We start from the raw sequence: 20,569 nt of genomic DNA, 5'->3' as shown, positions 1-20,569 counted from the left end.
CAGCTTTTTGTTACACTGAGCATTCGTTCTTTTTACAGTTTTCCAGAAGAGGAGAGAAAATGTAAAGACATAAACCTGAACAATAATTTTTAAACATCCCTAAATTACAAATGTCTGATGACATGATTTTGATTAGACTCCAGATTTTTAAAGACCGTAGGCTCAAACATCGACACTGCATGAAGATTTTAAGAGGTGATGACGGCCTGTTTTATCACACCGACTGCGCATCACTGCATTATTGGTGGAAATTCATGGCGTTTGGTAACTTCGCACTTTTTTCCAGCACAGCTTTGAACCTCAGCGGTGGTCTCAGCATTGAGCAGAACTGAAAGCGCCTCTGTGGGCACGCAGGGTCTGAGCAGCTGCTTTTCTGATGATTACTTTGGTAACTTCCAAAACACTCCTAAAAAATTTTCTTGCCTTTTATATAAATCTTATGTTCCACCTGCAGAGAGTGCAGCTGACACTCCGCCCGCACACAAAGAGTTACTGAGTGGAAGTGATGATGATGATGAGTGATAGTGAGACAGAGGACGTGACTCGAAGTGTTTTTATATAAATGCCAGGATGGCCATGGATTTTCTGCTGGTCTCACTTCTGATTGAGAAGTGTTCAATCAGGGACGTCGCTCTGACTCTGTCTCTAAACTGCCTCTGGATTAGCTAGAAAGCAGAGGAAGACACGCACACACACACACAAGCACAGATCACAGACACCACTTTCCCCATTTAAGGATGAAGCCAAATGCTTCTAATTTAGACAATTTAAAGCACGACAAGGAGGAGGATGACAGGAAGACAATTAAGGGAGCAAGAGCGGGAATGAGAGTAAGAGGAAGCAGAGTATTTAAAGAATAGTGAAGATACAGTCACACCGACAGAGCAGAAACACACATTGTTGCTGAAAGACTGATATACAAACGAGTAGTGGCACATATTTCTTAAGCATGGATCAAGCAATTTGTTTTAATTAGACAAACACAATGACACAGATCCACAAAACAAGGAGAGAGAATCCCACGAGGACTGGACAAGAATTATCTGGGGACCGTCAGAGTTAGGAGCTTAGCTTTTGTCTGGACAGGATGAACAATTGCAACTCTTCTTCTTCTTCTTCTTCAGATGACCCCTGTAAGGGTTGCCACAGCAGACCCCCCCCCCCCAATCTCCCAGCATCCTCCTCTGTCACATCAACCCCCTGCATGTCCACCTTCACCACATCCATGAACCTTCCCCTTTTCCTTCATCCTGGCAGCTCCATCTTCAACATGCTTCGTTCATAAGTGAGACTGTACAGGTTTTAACTAAATGCTGAAGATAAAAATGACTGACATTGGATTATTGCGATAATCCTCATCCCTATGAAAACAAATTAGCCAGTCTACATTCAGACTGCAGCTCTTAGTGAGGGTAAAAGGAGGAAATTCTGTAGCTCAAACTCCACATTATTATTCATCTCGTCTGTATTCTCCACCACTTGTAGAAAGAGATGTAAAAGCTGAATTGTCTGAAGTGTTTTCTTAAGACTGGAATTTATTCTGCAGGGCTCACATTCACCTCATTTGTGTTAAACGGGGCAAAAATCTCAGGGACAAATATCTCAAGACCTTGAAAGATGGATACATGCCACCAGAGTTTAAGTGAGATGATATCTTAGCAACATTAAAACTACTTCAATGAATAACATCTTGTTGCAGTGCATCTATGTATCCATTTTCTTAATCGTCTATCCCAGCTGGCAGAGGACGAGGTACACCCTCGTGCCCAGGGATAATCAATGCAGACACAGGGATGACAAGCAAAACCCACCCAGAACCAGTGATCCCAGTGTGACCAAGCTCAATCCAAAGACATGTACGCTGATCAGACCCAGCATTATGCCCTCCTGATTAATATTGTATTCATCCCCTTTTGCCCATCCCATCGAGGCGCGGACTGCACTAGACTCTTAAAGGTGTTTTGTGGTATCTCCAAATTTTAGCAACAGATCCTGTAAGTTGGGGGCCTACATGGATCAGACGTGTTTGTTCCACAGATTATTAATTGGATCGATATCTGAGGAATATGGAGACCATGTCAACACCTCAAACTCGTTGTTGTGCTCTTCAAACCATTCCTGAACCACTTGTGCTTTGTGGCAGGATGCTTTAACCTGCTGAAAGAGGCCACAGCCATCGGGGAATACCGTTTTCATGAAAGGGTGTACGTGGTTTGCAACAGTGCTTAGGTAGGTGTCAAAGTAACATTTCGGCAGCAGACAAGGGTCAGCATGGGCACCTTGATTGGTTCTTATTAGCTCGTGCGTTGGATCGGACCTCACGAGCCACTTTTCGCGCCGCACATGCATCAGCGAGCCTCGGCCACCCAGGACTCTGTCGCTGCTTCACCACTGTTCCCTCGTTGGACAACCTTTGATTGATACTGACCAGTGCAGACTGGGAACGCCCCACAAGAGCTGGAGTTGTGGACATGTTCTGATGCATTCATCAGGCAAAATGTTCACCCACCCACTAACAGGTGCCATGATGAGGAGATAATCAGCGTTATTCATCACCTGTCAGTGATTCTATGCCTGATCAGTGCATGTATGTGTGTATATGCATTTCTGTTTGACTTTAATATTTTGTAATATAAGCACTTCATTTTTGTTTTGTTGTGTCAGTTTTTATTGGCAGAGCTAATTAACCGACGCGTCAGTGTGAATCAGCGCTGCGCTGCATCAGTTGTATTGAGTAGGTAGAAATTCCTGACATGCAGAATGTTTGGTTCTCACTGAATGCGTCTCTCTCTGCTCAGACATGAAAGTAGATTAAATTAAAAAAAATTGGAGGAATTCTGAGGCAGAGAAAAGCTTCTATTTTCACTTATGCTGAAGAATAAATTATGGTAAAGTGAAAGAAAAATATTTTCTTTTCCAACCATTTACAGATTTGGGATCAAATGTATGCCTGTTCACATTCGGTCATGAAAAAATAACGTAGTGATGTATGCTTTAATATTTTTTGACTTGTCTGAAACAATTGTTGGGAGTTACCAACCTCATTCCCAGAGAGCTCAGACCAGAACAAGCTGGGGAAGTGGTCACTAAAACACTGGACGACATCATTTCATGGGTTTTGTAACATTTTAATGAATATATGTTTGGTGTTTAAGATTTTAAACGGTCTGGCAGCTCCTCCACTGCCGCTTCATTTTATTAGCTTTTGCCCATGAGAATCTTTACAATCTACAAGCATATCGTCAACTAAAGACCGTACTGTAGCGTTTTGTCATTCTGCTTTTGGGCGATCAGCACTCTCTGCGAAAGCTTGAACTCAATGGAAGTTGAAGTCCTGCCTGATACCATTAGGTACTGCAGCGCTTTCACCAGCTTTATTAAAATATTTGCTGAAAGACTTGTAATCTTTCTTTTTTTATGGATGTGAGAATCTTTTATGTGACATTTTTCACATCCAACCTGCTGAGGGACTGTAGATGTAAATTAGCTTTAAGCTAACTCTGGCACAGTGCATCAAATGGCAAACACTGATGTTAATATTGCACATGTACAAATATGAATAAATAAAATCAAATAAAAACATGCTTACTGGTTACTTTGGGAGTGGTTGTAATGGTCTTTAAGAAGAAACTGAGACACAATGTGTTTTCCTGTTTAAGCGTGTGGACTTGCTGTATAAACACATCAGGGTTTATGCTGACTTTTCCAGTGGAGTCGTTTTCCTTCACTGAATGGGTCTCCATGCTGAGTAGCTAGATGAGCCTCCTGAATTTGCAGCAAAACTGCTGTCAAAGCTCTCATTAATAATTTCCACTGCAGCCTTCATAATTCTCGAAAACAGCCTGTATATCTTACACCCGAAGGGCGGGGGTGAGCTGGAGGGGGATGGGGGGGAAAGCAAGGTAGCTTTCAAAATAAAAGCATATTAAATGGTAAATGGTTTGAATTAAAGCTCGTGAGATTTGTGCCAGGAGCGAGAAGGATGGACAGGAATAGCAGAGAGTATATCAGAGGGACAGCTCAGAGACCAGGCAAGAGAGGCCAGATTGAATTGGTTTATGTGAAAGAGCAGTGAGCTCCTCCTGTGTCCTGTGAGCAGGATAATGACGACGGAGCTGCCAGGAAAAGAGAAAGGCCGAGGAGGAAATTTCTGGATGTACTGAGAGCGGACATTCAGGAAGTAAAATATGGAAATCAATGATTTGCTGTGTGATCTGAAGAAAAGTTAAAATGCAATTTGTCTGCACTTTTAACCTTAGCTGTTCTACACAGCTCTTTAAAATGCATTTCTTATTCAGTCATTCACATGCGCACACACACACACACGTGCACACACAGAGCTGCAATGCAAAGCTGCTACTGGTGCAACTTCAGCATTTGGCCTTCATGTTTTCAGCATGCAGAGCAGCTGGGGATCAAAACACCAATCCACCACAATCCAGAAGCCGATTCACAGGAGGCTGGCATTATCACTCGGCCTCTCTATGCGGTGGAATATGCACGGTGAGCGGTGTGTGTCAGGAGAAAAATAAGAGGGAGGGAAATTGTATGACGCAAAAATATAGAAATCACTAAATCAGAGTCGTGACACTGACATCAAAATCCAAGTCCAACAAATAACCTCATTCAAAATGTAATAGATACCACTTCTGACTCATCTGTGCTGTGAAATGCGAGGTGAACTTTGTTCCCTGGCTTTCCGCTGCTCCTCTCTCTGCTGCACGTTAACATTTGCACTGCCTTGAATACTTCATGCAGAGCAGCAAAACTACCTCGAATTTTCCCTTCATTTTTTCAGTAACCTCCTTTGACTGACACTGTACTGCTTTTGCAAAAACCAGCGTGGAAACATGAATCTGAGAAAAGCAAAGTTGCACCGGATTCAGGAGGAAGCGGAGAGAGAGCACACCGGCTAGATGGAGGTGATGTTTGTGACTTTAAAAACTGCTCACTCTCAACTATAACTCAAAGTTGGAGGCAGTTGAACATCCAGGCAGTGCTATTGATTTATCGACTGCCCATTTAGAACACAGTATCAGCCTACAGCAGAGCTGTGGAGCCAACTCTGTTATCAAGTGCAAACTTGTGAATTATGGCTGCGCCTTAGTTCTTCAAACTCATAAAGTCACGGGTCATGAAAGAGAGTCTTGGGAATTATGATAATCTCCTCATCAGCCTGTCTTAACTCACACACTTCTATACTAATGAGGGCCTCAAGCATGCGTCATTAGCCCTGACGAGGGCCCTCTTATCTCTGATCTAATAATCCTAATCTCATCTCTGAAGCCATCGTTATCAAACAAACATCTTTATCCTTTCCCTAATCTAATCCTAATTCTGGCTCGAGAGATTGTAAAGATAAAGGCTTTCTCAGACCTTGTATCCTTTGACAAACTCTTCATTTTAGATCAACCAAAGTCAAACAAATGCAGCTACAATCATCACAACGAATCTGCGATAGCTTACGCACGCACGCAAGCTGTTCACGAAATATACTTTCCTCCGTACGCTGCACGTACGCTCGTCCTACCCTTTACTGTGCCGCAGTCTGAATATCTGCTTCTTGCATATAAAACGAAATAGCCTCGGCCTCAGTCACCTAGAGAATACAGCGTAACATGAACCTCCCTTCCCCATCTTAACACTTTCATCTGGAATGTAATTAGCGCAGCAAGAAGCTTAGCACTCCGCCCTGCTCTCAGCCCCAACCAAGGTAACTCTAGGCAGCCCCTAATCCTCACCGCCTAATGGGATTAGCTCCGGAGGGAAGGGAACCCATGTCACACACACAAATACATTCAAAATCCAAACCTCTCCTCTGCTGTCTCACTATCCATATCTCTCTCGTTCTCCCTGTGCCATTCCACTAAGTGTTTAATAGGATTATACCAAAATTGTCCATTTCTTAGAAATCACATCTGGTCCACTCGGTGTCATCGCGCTGAAGATGATAGGATGGAAATAAGAAGCCTTAAATTATCATTCACTGAGTCTATAAGTGAACTACAGGGAAAACCTATGTTAAGTCATTCTAAACTGGTTTTAATGTATTGAGGATAGGCTGGCGTGTTTGGATGGCAACGGGATTATCTGAGTGGACAAAAACTATCATTTTTCCTCACAGAGCTTGTAAAGAAGATTTTGCAGCATCCAAGTTTTGTGTGAGGGGGTCTGAGACCGTTCCCCTGCGAAAAACAAAACAGTTAAAAGCAGATTTATCGTGTGTATTTCCATGTTGAAGTCAAAAGAGAAACAGTTTGGGTTTAAATTTTCAGTAGTAGCCCAAGCAGGACAATAAAATGTACACTATTGGTCTTAGGTGAAACTATTTAATCATCTCCATCCATGTTTTATTACTCTCGCTGAGTGGCAGAAGCCCAAGCAGAGATTCCCAGACTTCCAGGCCTCTAGCTCTTCTATGAGGCATTCCCTAAGCAGCTGAAGTGTCTGTAGTGTGTCATGGAGCTGCCTTGAGGTCTCCTTCCAGTTAGAAAAGCTGAAACACCTCAGCGAGGAGTCTTGCGTTTCGATATGGAGGAGCAGGGCTACTATCAGGGTGACCCAAAAACTCTTTGGAGGCTAGTTTGTGGCCACTGGTGACAGCAGGAATGTAAAAACACAAAAAGTGTCAAGTTCCCCTTCTTCCTGCCAAAAGAGATCACAATTGTGCAGACAACGTGCTAATGTGTCCTGTAACTTGCCTTTTCCCTCCACAAACTCGTATTCTCAGCAAATCAAATCGACTAGCTAACAACAAATCAGCTATAGCTAACCAAGAGCTGGTTAATCCTAAATTAACGACCTTTAAAGACGCTGTTAACTTAAACGGAGGAACACAGTCTGCAAATCGTGCAAACTCAACTGTGAATCCATACAAGACTACCAATATACCTGCACATAACATAAAAGAATGAACAGAATTCAAAGACATTAACACTTTTAATTGGACTGCTTAGAGCAGCAGATGTGTGGAAGTGTTGTAAAAAAAAAATGTAAAATGCAAAAATGTAAAGTGAGAATACTGACTAAGCCCTGCGCTCTCTCACAATGGCCGACAGGAAGGCAAAATTACAGAAAACCGAAGGCTTAAAAACAGCTGTAAATGTGGTTCTTGCAGTTTTCCTTCAGCATGCCTACAAACACACCCACAGCCCTGACGTGACGAACAAAAGAAAACAATCAAGTTTTAGGAAAAAGGTGCTTTGGTGTCATAATATTTCTATTAGCAGCCCCTCTGGAAAAACCATAAGTCACTTTTTCTAATTTATTCTAGAACGGAGATTTAAAATACATAAGTTAGCATATCGTTCTTGTTATGTTACAATATCAGTGATAAGGATGAAAATCTTAATGACCAAGCACACGATCAGCTTCAGTTTGCACCACTACTGCATCCCACTTCATTCCTGACACTCAGCCGTAATGTTTCATTATCTCTCGCTTCTTAATTTGAATGCCTAACGAGTCCAGCAGCACTGCGCAGCGTCTGACCAGCGTTCAGCCTCAGGTCTGCGAGAGAGCTGCAAACCCAGCTGATAACTACTGACCTTGCCAACAATCCCAGTTAAACCAACTTGTCTGTGCTGGTGTAAGTGGAACATAAATGAGAAATTTAACAGGCACTAAGCAGAGAGCTGAGAGTTGTGTCTTTGGCCAGATGTTATAGTTGCACAGATGTAGGATATGCACTACGGGCGGCCAATCCAGCGCTGTGCATCCAACATGACGACCAGAAAATGACAGGCGCGCACAGATGTGCAAACACACAGCAGCATCAGCGACAGTTCGGAGCATTTCCAAATCACAGCTCCATCTCTGATCCCATCAGGGTGATGCTCTTGATCGGAAGCCCAGCAACAGAGACCCTGAGGTGGGTTAGAGCTCTGCCAACAGCTGGGTCCTTTCCAGCACTCCCATGTCTTATTCATGGATATCCATCAGCTCTCATCACTCATCAGACAGACTCTCCGACAAACAAGCGCCGAGACACAAGCATGCACGCACACGGACACGCTCACACGCGGACTAATCAAGGACACGAGGCACGGTGAAACTCGATCTGCAGGAACAAGCGAATCAAATTTGCTTCAATATGATGTGCGCTCTGGATTTGTGAACGCCGGTGTATGCGCCTACCTAATCCAGGTCATGAGCTCCACGGTGTCTGGATCATAAAACTCCCTCAGTTCTGATAACTCCTCCATCAGCTTAGGCCAGAACTAAAGGGAAAAAAGACAAAGACAAGTGATGGAAAATTCGGTTTATGAAGCCATAAGCAGAGTATCAAACCCACTGATATAGCTTTGATAACATCTTATTGCTTCACTTAACATAACAGGGAATACGACAGCTATTTAGATTCCTCCAACAGTAAAATAAATAAAGGGGAAGCAATCGTTTTAGTATCCTGTTAGGCTCCAATTGCTTTTCATCATTTTCTTCCGTAACTTCCATTTAGCCCATTTTCTTTCCCTCAGATCGTTCCATGTGGTTCCAGAAGTAAAACTCCAATAAAAGGTATGAGCAACAAACCACCAAGAAAATGGCCTACCTTGTAATACAGGAAACCGATCATCACAACAGGAACGACATATCTGACAAGCCTCAACTGCAAAATGACAGAAAGAAAACAACTTTAATGAAATGAAGGAAAATAATTGTATCAGAAGCAGAGGAAAGTAAAGAGCCACACAGAGATATACCAAAAATGAGCACGGAGTGAGATAACAGACAGATAGAGCAGCTTTGTTCCCGACCATCGTTTATCTGATTCCTGCTGCCGTCCTGTTGTGACCACACTGACACCTAGTGGCCTCACTGGCAATGCCGGCACACGCTCAGAGTGCAGGCTGTGGATTCAGCAGCATAATGGTTCACCGTCACATCAATACAGGAAATCATAAAAGATAGAAAAATCTTTCAAGAGCGCCTCGCAGTGAGCTTTAAACGAGATCAATGTCAGTCACACTGGAGGGTGGTGACAGGCATAATGTGCAGTGTTACTAGAACTGGGAATCATACCTCAGTACGTTCAGAGACATGTTTGAGAACAAAGTACACACTTCAAATTTTTCTTAAACGACAGTTAGAAGTCGCTCAGTGACTGGAAAGCTGTTCGGTCGCCCGGCCAGAAACGATCTAATCCATCGTCTTTTTTTCCCCTGCTTGCTCGAAACTACTCTGATGAAGAGAATTTGAACTGGCTGTGCTCTAGTGTGCTTATCCAGTGGCCAGCAGCACAGCACTGTGGTTACAGACGACCTTTGGCACTGGGTAATAGCTAAAACAGCTCTTTACTCATCTGTGGAAGCGCGATATAACGTAGCGCTCAGAGCATGTGCACTTTCATCTAGCAGGTCAAGAACATGTCATCAGCCACGCAGTGTGTATGTAAAGTTACTACATCAAACAGGTTAGCAACCAGTTAAACATCTAACAGACTCTGAGCCACATCAGCAACCATTGGAAGTCACATTTACAGGTAGCGACACCTAAACGGCACCGTGGGATCAACGTGGGACTGCAATCACTCTTAATGTGACACAGACGAGAGAAAAGCTACTGATCAGTGCAGTAAATGCAGTGAATGTGTTCGATTTGGGAAGAACGAGCTGGTCAGATCCTTGATGTTTGGCAGCCGCTCACAAGACGAGCCTGAAGAGCCTGTTAGCAACTGTATCCACACACAATATCTCCTCATGCGCAAGCAAATACCTCGCTCCCATGGGACATTAGCATAATGTGTTTTAATTGGTCAGTGGCAACAGTGGAGCATTTGAATAAACACGATCTGATTGGTAGAAATTCACCTCTTCCTCAACTCAGCGGCAAGCAAAATCGGGCCATTTAATTGCAAAGTGCATTTACAGTTTTAGTCACTGTAACGCTGGAATTTCCCAACATTTGGGATAAATATAGTTATCCTTTTTATATTTTATGTTGTCTTTAGTTCACAAATGAATAATTTCTCCCATCTAAATGGAACAAGATCTGAGATTACTCAACCCTGACTAGCCTGGATGGTGAAGCACATTTTGTTCTGCAATTGCAGATTAGGTTTTTTAATATTTGAATTCTAGCTTTGATGACTGTATTTATGCTTCAGAGGACATAAAGTAGTGGAATTTTTGGAGATTATCGTAAACAAAGATCCTACCACCCATCCTCCCTGCAGCACTATTTGGAGCCAGAAGTGAAAATGTGAGCTCGTACCAGAAGTTTCGTGTTGCATCGGAGAGCGCTGAGAAGCACAGTCCACAGCTCGGTCCCACAGACACCGTAGGCTGCGACCGCACACATGTGGCCAGTCCATATATACTTCATTCTGGGCAGAAAGAGAGAAGGAGAAGCCATATCAAGCAGCGCTCGTGTCTCAACAGTCTTCCTCTTAGGAGAAAAAAGAAAACAGATCCCAGCCTCCATGACACAGACAAATTATACAGCTTGGACTGGGGGACGTTCCCTCAGCACACACACAGAATTCAAACAAGACGACCAACTCGTCTGCAGTTTTGCGCATGAGTTAGTGAAATGGTTTCGCTGTGGTTGAGTTTGATTTGGTGCCAAAAACACTGCATTATTTTTAAGTTCTGATCCAAAGCACATGAAGTCTAAAGCAAAGAGTTCTAAACAAATGAGAAAAAGATTAAACAGAGAGCAGCGAGCAGAAGACTGAAGACGGGGAGAATGAAATGAGCTGAAAAATTGTTGACAGGTGCGGAGATGGAGCCGTGCGAGGGGGGAGGCATAAAGAAGTGCAGCCTCACTGAAATAAATCTCAATACTTTTTTAATGCAAAGGAGCCGTCTGACAGAAACAAATGGCTTTCTGCACTTTTGGCTTTTCTCTCTTAATCAGCATTTTAGAGAAAGTGCTGAAATCAAACGTGTCACTTTCTGCCGTACCTGACTCTGTGCTAAAAGCTTTCAGGACTTTTTTTTTCTTTTGCTCCTTTTGTGGGAATTTAATCAGTACTTTAAATTACCAACTGTGACAGCAAAGCACTGTGTGAACTATAAGTGTTAACAGTACTGCATAGACCTGCTTTTCTGAATCCTGCTAACCACAAATTCAATTATTATCAACATTTCCCTACACAGAGAATAACCCAGCTACTGACAGACTCTTATTTAAATGAAGCTACTTATGTGAACCTATAAAACCCTCATAGCCAAGTTGCTATAAACAACATACCAGAAAACTCCAGTTTCTTTTTTAACAGAGTAATTGCAGGTTTCTTTTACTACAGGGACAGGAAGTAGTAATTCCACTGGTGATCTCGATGGTTTTCCTGACACTCCTCACAAAGAGCCTAAAGTTAAAACACAATTATACTTTCCTAGTGATAAATTGTACATGTCAGCGTGTGTTTGCAGTCTGAAACGCGTTCAGGCCGGAAAATTTACTAATGATGGTGGCGATGAAAACCACTTGACAATTACAAATAGACGACTGGAGTCAGGTCTGGGAGGCTTGTTGTGCTCGAGGTTATAGATGCGAAATGGGGAGAGAAAAAAATTCAAGCCACAGGGTGTATTAGTCACACTGTCTGACGCTGCAGAGCTACTGATACGGCAAAAAGCGTCGTTGTTTTTTATAGAACCAAACCTTTAAAGCAAGGAGATAAAAATAGGTGACAAAGGGAATTTTCCATGCATGTGAAATTAACCACTAATGAGTAGACAGAACTATCCAAACATGTTTGCTAACAGGACAGAAACAGCTGTGCAGAGACTGCTGACGATCAGGTATTTTACCTTCCTACAGAAGATATTAATGAGTAAATAAATGGTCATGATAAACCCCACACGGGGCCTTTAGGAGCACCATATGCTCACATTATAGATGCTATAAGTAAAAGCTAAAGTGAGTCATAGCATGTTTGATACTGAGAATAAAACTTGTTCCAGGTACAAGAAGCATTCTGCTGGGAAATGAACTTTTGTGCTAGCACACAATATCCATCTTTTAGAAATCGACTGAAACTGACTGAACAACATCACTAATGATATACCCACTGTAGCTCCTGATATTAATAATTTCACCTGATTAAACACACACAGACACACACAAACCGATAAAAGAAAAACTGAATAAAAATGTTTGTTCATCCAAAAAATGACTTAAATAAGAACAAACTGTAAATGCCAACGAGAGCCGACACCAAACTGAAAACTGCAGTAGTCGGTGTAGAGGCCGATGCCGGTCAAACCAATGATATCTGGTGGTCACAGTTCTGATATTATAAGAGCAAATATCTCATGTCACAGAAGCAAAGGCTGCAGCCGGGCAAGCCAAAACATTCAGGAAATTAAGAAGAAGAGGCTGAATATGAAAGTCGACCACAAGAAAGACGGCGGTAAAGCGAGGTGCCAGCACTGGTGTCGGGCCTCTGAGTCTGGCACCTGCAAGCCGAGACACCCTCAGAGGTGTTGCTGCTCCACGGTGGGAACCTGCCAGTGGATTGTGCCATAATATTAACCAGAGAAACAGACCACTGCACGTCTGTGTGCCACCAGAAAACAGGAGAGGAAGAAGCAGCAAAGAAGGCTCTTAGTATCCGACTCCGAACATATGTACAAACAGCATTTGTACAAATATCGCACAAGAGCACAGTAAATACAGTAAACAAATGTATCTCAAAGAAGATGGTTTTCAAAGCCAGCGCACATGTAAACAGTATGCCTCCTATATCTTATCTTATTTCTGGAACCATTTCTCTCCGTCTTTCCAGAGAAAGGTTGCAACATGGTTGCCTGAGACACACACCGACTGCAAAAACAAACCAAACGAGCCTTCTTACTCTCACCAGCACATAAATAAATGTATACTTGAGCCACAGTGGAAAACTAAAAACTACAAGAAGGAGTTGAAAGCCAGTGAAAAATCCTTATTGAAAAAAAAACTGCTTGCTGAAATAGTATTGTGTACTTACAAGGCGAAATGAAATAAAAAGTTCTAAGTTATAACCTTTCTGAGCCACACAGCCGTGAGACTCTTCCCAACAGTGGCCTGCTCTGGACGTCTTTACAGCATAAACACAAGCTGAAACAGCAGTAAAGTAACTTAAAATGAGCAACTTAACTGAAACTATTTACCGTACCTTATAAGAAAATTTAATGATTCTTTTTAAAAAACATAATTTATGGTAAGTGGAGAGACGGCAGATGGAGCTTCGTTAGCCGTTTGTTTGCACCAGGTCTTCGTTAAAATTCTGAAGGGGGGGGTCAGAGTATTAATTATCGATTGTTCAGCTGTATCGACTCTTTTTGCGTCTGCTGTGAGTGGTGCTGGATGGTACTTGGCGCTGAGGGCTGATCAAGGCTAAAGCGGACCATTCAGACACTTTGTGAGAGGCGTTTAAGAGGCACTTGGATTTTAGCATCTGCTCGCGACTTTGCATAATCAACTCATCAAGAGGAAAAGTACATTTGGAGAGTTCCCGTCTCAGAATGCGACTACTTGGGGACGTCTGCATGTAGATGATGCTAGAATTACGAGGTCTCACCTCATTGTGCTGAAAGCCAGGAGGCCGTAGAACAGCGTGTGCAGCAGATTGTAGGCCACATCTGGACGAAATGCCGCCACTTGCCCCTCTCTGGCTCCTTTCTTTTCCTCGGTGGAACCTCTGTTAGGCCTGCTGAGAAACCGAAAAACACAGCGACACAAGAGACAACAGTGATACATAAAACATTACATCCAGACGCTCGAGACGAGAGGCAGAAGGGAAGGTGGGTGGAATTGATATTATTCAGATTTCATTAGTAGTTTGAACACAAGTGGACACGCAACAATACACACACCCACGACCGTTTCTGTCTGCGGGAGTCGGCACGCAGACAAACAGACGAAGGCTCGAGGGCATGATGTCACTCCCCCGAATTGGCCTCCTGCACCGAATCAGACGGACACTGGCTTCCATTTGAATACAAATCCAATCCGGCTCTTCCTCCTACGTGAGCTGGGCTAAACTGGATTAAATTAATTCCCGAATTGGCAAATAGCCCTTTGTTCTATGAGGTTAGTATTCCAAGCCTCCAACGGCAGAGTGCGAGTTGATATGCTAATGTGATTAGTTCGATATGGCCCCTCACCTTGCACCACAGGCGCATGAGGCTTCAAGAGGCAGAGCGGCTTTGCAGAGCGTGAAGAAACAATGTGGAGCAGACACGGGGACTGTGACTACCACGACTGGGCTTCTGCCTCCTAATAAACATCTTGTCTCTTCTATTTTCTGAAGGAGCCGAAACCTTCGATTCATTTATACTTCACTAATTTTTCTCCAAAGATATCTGCATATGAAAAAAAAAAGAATCTGTGGGCAAGGGAAAGAGTTTCAGTACTGGAAGCCTTCTGGTTTCCTTTGTAGTTTAATTTTAATGCATGAATGTATGACAAGCAAAAGAGAAACAGAGCTGATGAAATGTAACTCCAAAGCAATGGGCTCTTGTTTATTTTTGCCTGATTTATCACTAGTTGCTGTAAAGAAATACTCATCAGAGGGTTCATCAGTTACCTGTCATCAGGGTACCTGCTAACTGCACCTTCTTCAAACTTTCTTTTTTGATAAAGTTTATAATTTAGTTAGAGCTGGATCAGCTGACCCCAAGCCATCCATTACTTAAAGCTCAGGCTGCTGGAGCAACCTCCAATAAAGCAGAGTACTTTGGAAAATATGCACGAAAACTGTTCCTGCTGAAGGTGAAAACAACAAACGTGTTTCACTGCACGAGGCAAAAATTCACCGTCAAGTACAGCTGCTAAGAAGGAGATGCTAGCAGCTGGTGACGTGCGACCCAAACGTAAACAAATGAGCGAGGATCGCTGGAGCCCTCGCTAGCTGCAGACGGGAAGAACAAATGGATGGAAACTACTCCTGCACAGTGCTTTAAGCAGCTGGCCAAGATACAATAACCAGATTTATTATGTGAAAATATTGTCTAACTTAAGCTAGTTTAGTTCTTTTTTTTGTCCTGTCTGCTTCCTCACCAGCCATGACAGATGTCTGCCCCTCCCTGAACCTGTCAGAGGTTTCTTCCTATTAAACGGGAGTTTTTCGTTCCCACTGTCACCAAGTGACAGTGTTTGTCATGTGATTATTGTTTTTTTCCTGTTATTGTAGAGTCTTTACCTTCAATATAAAGCGACTTAAGGTGACTGCTGTTGTCTGACGTTATAACTAAAACTGAACTGAATTTGTTATCATTAAACTAAAGTGTTAAGCAGTAACTTTATACTTTTACATTAAATTCCCAGGCTCTTCTATGACTCTCCTAATGTGTCTCCTGTGCTAACGCCCTTGTAATCATTATCCTAATGATTCCTCTGGAGCTGAAGAGTGCTTTCAAACCCAGATATCTTACCCGTCTTTGTCAAGCTGGTCTGACAGAGACGGCCACTCTGCTCATTACTTTGCCGCTCACCCATACTGTGGACTGGATTTAACCCCCATCTCTTTTCTCTCAGGGTTGCTGTCCCGAGTTGCCAGAGATTCATTCCAGTGTTCATCCTGTTTTAACATTGCCTTTGAGAAACTTCCCTTTGTGACAATAAAACCTGTGAACTTTAAGCTGTTGTCTCTCAGGTCCTGCTTAAGAGTCCGTTTCATAGTTACACCTTTCATGGTCGTGGCACTGGGATACTTTCGTGCATACATTTGACTTGTGCTGCGTCACTACTATTGCACCACCATGCTGCTGCTGCTGGTACCTTGGTGTAATTAGTTCACACTTTGAATTAGCTAACGTTTCATCAATGACAGAAGCTGACTGGAAAATAGAGAAAATGGCCTTCATTTACTGGCTTTATTTACTTCTAAATATTGCTGCCTGCAAAGGTCAATAAAACTGTTCAGTACGTTTTTTCTTTCATCGTCAGAAATACTGTTAGCACAAATTTGAATTACCATGATATCATTTGAAGCTATATCACTTTCCTCTACTTTAAATGTGTCGTCCTCTCCTCTGTCTACTCTCCTTGTTCTTTGTAGTTTCTCTCTTCTCTTTCCCCTCAACCCCAACCAGACAGCGCGAGGCTCTGCTGGATATGTTTCTGTTCGTTCTTTCTTCCCTCTATCGCCAAGTGCTGCGGGGGGAACGTGTCTTCGGTGTTCTCTCTCTTATACTGTAGGGTCTTATATAAAGCACCTCGAGACGACAGCTGTTGTGAGCTGGTGCTATGTATATTTAAATAAAGTGAACCGGCACAAAGTTTATAATTGATTGCTTCCAATGCAGAGAAACTTTGGCAATCATCTGGATTTTACTTAAACACAAACCACCCACCTAAACATTGCTGCAGACCAGGCATGACTTTCTTGGTAACTGAACTTTCTGGCAGAGGCGTATTTCCTCAGCTCAACATGCCCCGCCCACACCACAAAAACTGCCCATGAATGGGTCAAAAAATATGGAGTAGAGTAACAAAATATTAATTTAATGTTGTTTTGCTTTGTGGGGTTTTTTTTATTTTATTTTGTGACTGATCAGAGTAATCTGGAGCTACTTTGTCTTATATAACCCTCTCCACTTCCTGTTGAGTCATCACCTACCTCAGGTTTTGCAGTGCTGCCGCCACCAACATGCCACAGAGCAGAAGCAGCGTGAGGACGTAGGGGTACAGCAGCAGGGTACCGGCCAGGCGCTCGAGCGTGTCCAGGGGAAGCAGGCCAAAGGCCTCCTCACACAGATACAGACTGGCATCAAAATCCCTGCAGGGGAGGCGAGAGGCGGTCATCTGTTTGTTTTTCACTGAGAATAAATAAACACTGCAACGTCGAGTTAAATGGAAACCCGGTGAGGAGGAAGCTATAAAAGTTTGGCGCAGATCCAAATTACACTCTTTAAAATTATGAAATAGGGCCATAAATTGGCCTTGACAGAGACCGCACTTTCTGAGGGCCCTTCAGTTACTGATGCAAGCAGCATTTTACTGCTGCAGCTGGTCCAAGTGGAGCCTGTCATACGATAAGTCTGAGTGACTGTGAGGCGACTGGATGGAGCAGGATGTTTCTTGGATTAAATGATTTCACTTTGAAATATTAGTGGCTGAGTGACTTAACACAAAATTGTGTATTTTAATGTAAATAAAACAACTTTAATGCATATGAATAAACATATTTGCCTCTGAAATGCAGTAAAACAGAAGCAACAAATAATAATAATAATAAAAATATATTAAACTTATGTGCGACTACCTGATCAACACCACAAACTCGATTTTTTTCTACACGTGTGCAAAAATATTTAATTTTTTTATAGCGTTTAACTGAAATTACTGTTACCTGGCAACTGTACGTTATTTTCACATCAATGTCAATGATATCAAATGTAACACTATATATTTTTGCTGGTTTTTAAAAAGATCTTTTACTCATTAAAGTTGATTTCTACTATTGCAATAACCTCCTCTTCTCTATACACAGTGTATATGTCCAGGACTTTTATTGTGAAAGGAACTTTCCCTTTAAATCAAGTTTCTGGAGCTTAAAAATGAAGCCGATGTGTAATTTAGTAAAAACTGCAGTTACTGTAATTGCCACCTGCAGGTCCACCCCAACAGACTCCCATGTAAAAACGTGCATGCATTATTTCCTTAAACTGCATGTTTACAGCGTGGCACAACAAAATGTTTTGTGCTCTATGAATACGTTTCCCTTTCATAACAACTCTGGGTGGGGGGAATTTTCTCAAGAGGGGGCGTGGCTACTTTAGCAGGTGTCCTGATACAGTGAGCTAGGATTCTGCTAGGTCCCACTCAAGTGGACTTCCCCACAGTTTTAATGCCTTTTGGGCATTTTCAGTGGGTTATTTGACTAATGTTAGACAATGAAGCTTGAAATTGCAGAGATCAAAAATCTTTTATACTGTCTATAGCAGGGACACTAACTCCTTTAGTTCTAGGAATCTAGGAACAATAAGAACTCTGAAGCACTAAAAGAAATAAACCTTCAGGCTGCTAAAAACCTCCAATCAAATCAGGATAAGTTAGTAATCCACGTTAAACGACCTAATCCACAATCTGGAAACACAACTTGTGCAGTTAAAAAGGACAGTTGCAAAAATGTGCATGAATTGTATGTTTTTTACATTACTTTTAAATCACTATGGAAAAATAAATAACATGACCACTTCTTCCTGTTTTGGCTGCTCCCTTTAGGGGCCGCCACAGTGGATCATCTGCCTGCATCTCACCCCGCTCCTACCACCCTCCGCTGTCACCAAAACCCTCTGTGTGTCCTCGTTCATGACATCCATGAACCTCCTCTAAGCTCCTCCTCTTTCCCTCATGTCGTTAACATCCTTTGTCTGGTATTTGCAGCATCCTTTCTCTGCGCTCGACCAAAAAGGCTCCAAAAGAAGGCCAAAGAAGAAAAAAGAAAAAAAACTATGAGATTGCATCAACCCTGACATGTCTGTACAGTATAAACTTTTTTTTAGGTCAATATTTTGCACGTTGGACTTCTGATATATGAAAGATACAAACTGACAAAATAAATTAAACCTATATAACATTAAGTACATCAACATTATGCAAAAACAAAAAGTGGGAATTCAGAAACACAACATTAAACAAATATGACATGAACTGATATTTTGGTTTTAATTTTATTCTTGGCAGTTACAATCCTCCACATGCTGATAAACCACCACGAGGATAAATAACTAAACAGAGTTGATATAAACGCAAACGCGGTGCAAGACTCCAGGGATTAAAAAAAGAAACGAAATAAGTCAACGCAAGTGAGAGAAACAGGAACAGAGAGAGGCAGCGATAGAGTATGCACTGCATTTTCCACAGACTCCTGAATAATTGAAGCTGTGTTATCTGCCACCCTGGAGCAGCCATCCAGTGGCTGAACTGTTCCACACACACACACACACACACACACACACACACACACACACACACACACACACACACACACACACAGAGTATCTGATCAATGGGAGGTCTGCTAGTGTTACCCGGCCATCTATTATTCACACACCATAACACTCCAGGTGCTACAATACTGGTGCTTAGTGAATAATACAGTCACTCTGGATCAAGTCAGGAGTTATGTACCAGTGCACACAATACAGACTTTGTATATGCAGTTTTCACTACTGTTTGGGAGCGAGCCCGTATTTCACATGTGGTCAGGACTAGAGGAGGTGTTCATACCTGGTCGAACCCAGAGCAAACTTTGACTTGATGAATTTAAAGATGTGCTCGTCTGATTGGAGCTGGAGGGCTTTCTGTAAGCACACACGCAAAGAGAAGATCATCAGGTCAGGACTAAAGATCAGCATGTTAAACCAAGATTACCGATGAGGATAAGAAGGAAGGAGTGTGTTGTGAAATAAGGGACAGATCACAAGATAATGAGCATATGATGGGAGAAAAAAAGAGGAAAATGGAGAGAAAGTGTATTAAAAGATGAGCGAGGGAGGAAGAGAACACCGCACCTTGGCCAGGTAGTTGATGGTGACCGTGAGGAGGAGAACCAGGGCACTGTGGAGAAGAACTTTGCCCAAACGAACCACCAGGCTTCCAGTCTTTACACCAGGCTACATGCACACACACAGAATAACAAGAGGTTAGTCAGTGCATCTGTTATGGTCTCACTGCAGTTTTTTGCAATTAAAAATGTAAGGAAAGCAGACATCTTTCCATACACACAGTATATATATGGGTACATGCATCAGACCACTAACCCCTAACAGCATGGGTCATTTCTCTGTAAATATCTAAGCACATATTAAAATCATCAAGTATGCATAAATATATTTTTATGCTCGTTATTTTTGCACATTTTGCAATCATTTATAGATGTCAGAAAAACGTCCTCGTTATTTCCCAAAATTCTTTCATACTTCGCATTGCAAACTGTTAAGATTTCAGGTCTATATTGTCTCATCCTGCGCACAGTCTGCTGCAACTTCTCACAGAGTGACCCCTACCAAACTAATTAGTCAGCACAGTAATTACTGATCATGTTCAAATGCCCGTGGTTATTTACAACACGGATACTGCGCAGAGCACAGAGCACTCCACTGCTTCACAGATGGACATCTCAGTGTTTTTTGTGGGAGTTTTTCCATCTGAAGCCGTTCTGATGATTCTGGACACAAAATGTGAGAATCTATCAGCTTTTCCACTGAATTAGAAATAGTCTCACAGCACGCCTCTGAGATCTTCCGCCTCTGTAAACTGGAGATTTGCCCTGGAATACTATTTGTGTGTTTCCGACAGCAGGGTTAGGCAGCTGAGGTGACTGTAGGGAAACTATCAGTCCCAACTTAACAACCTCTAATTGGATGTATTTTGCCAGTTGTGCTACTGAATGCCACTATTAGCATGTCGACTCATCATCAGTATGCCAGGTGCATCTTTTTTGCAGACCTGCTGTCATCAAAACCATCCAACATCAAAGGTATGCATTTAAAGCTTAATCCAGGCATTAAATGAGAACACTGTCTGCCAAGGCTAAATCAACATTTGCAGAGGACAGAATACCTGTTTCACAAACTAATATGCCTCAAGTTTCAAACCAGAAGTTGGATAAAATCATTATTTCATAAGTCAC

At 42.4% G+C, this 20,569-nt stretch overlaps 1 protein-coding gene across 3 annotated transcripts in view; it reads right to left on the bottom strand.

Annotated features, from left to right (window-relative positions):
• dpy19l3 (dpy-19 like C-mannosyltransferase 3) overlaps positions 1-20,569 on the bottom strand; it is a 70,632-nt gene that overhangs the window by 20,605 nt on the left and 29,458 nt on the right. For 2 of the 3 annotated variants that reach the window (XM_085409809.1, XM_085409971.1), the window contains 7 exons: positions 19,449-19,550; positions 19,165-19,238; positions 16,550-16,708; positions 13,508-13,639; positions 10,213-10,324; positions 8,552-8,608; positions 8,137-8,219 (listed from right to left, as the gene is read on the bottom strand). In XM_085409809.1, the coding sequence (XP_085265935.1) occupies positions 8,137-8,219; positions 8,552-8,608; positions 10,213-10,324; positions 13,508-13,639; positions 16,550-16,708; positions 19,165-19,238; positions 19,449-19,550 (719 nt within the window). The remainder of the gene's footprint in view (positions 1-8,136; positions 8,220-8,551; positions 8,609-10,212; positions 10,325-13,507; positions 13,640-16,549; positions 16,709-19,164; positions 19,239-19,448; positions 19,551-20,569) is intronic. The other variant, XM_085409884.1, reaches the window with a different exon arrangement.

The sequence above is a fragment of the Rhamphochromis longiceps genome, linkage group LG1 (assembly GCF_057381845.1).
Source record: "Rhamphochromis longiceps isolate RC_006_pf linkage group LG1, R_longiceps_female_GT1.1, whole genome shotgun sequence".
Classification (NCBI taxonomy): domain Eukaryota; kingdom Metazoa; phylum Chordata; class Actinopteri; order Cichliformes; family Cichlidae; genus Rhamphochromis; species Rhamphochromis longiceps.
Note: the sequence above shows the minus strand (reverse complement) of the source record. Positions and strands in the feature narration are given on the sequence as shown.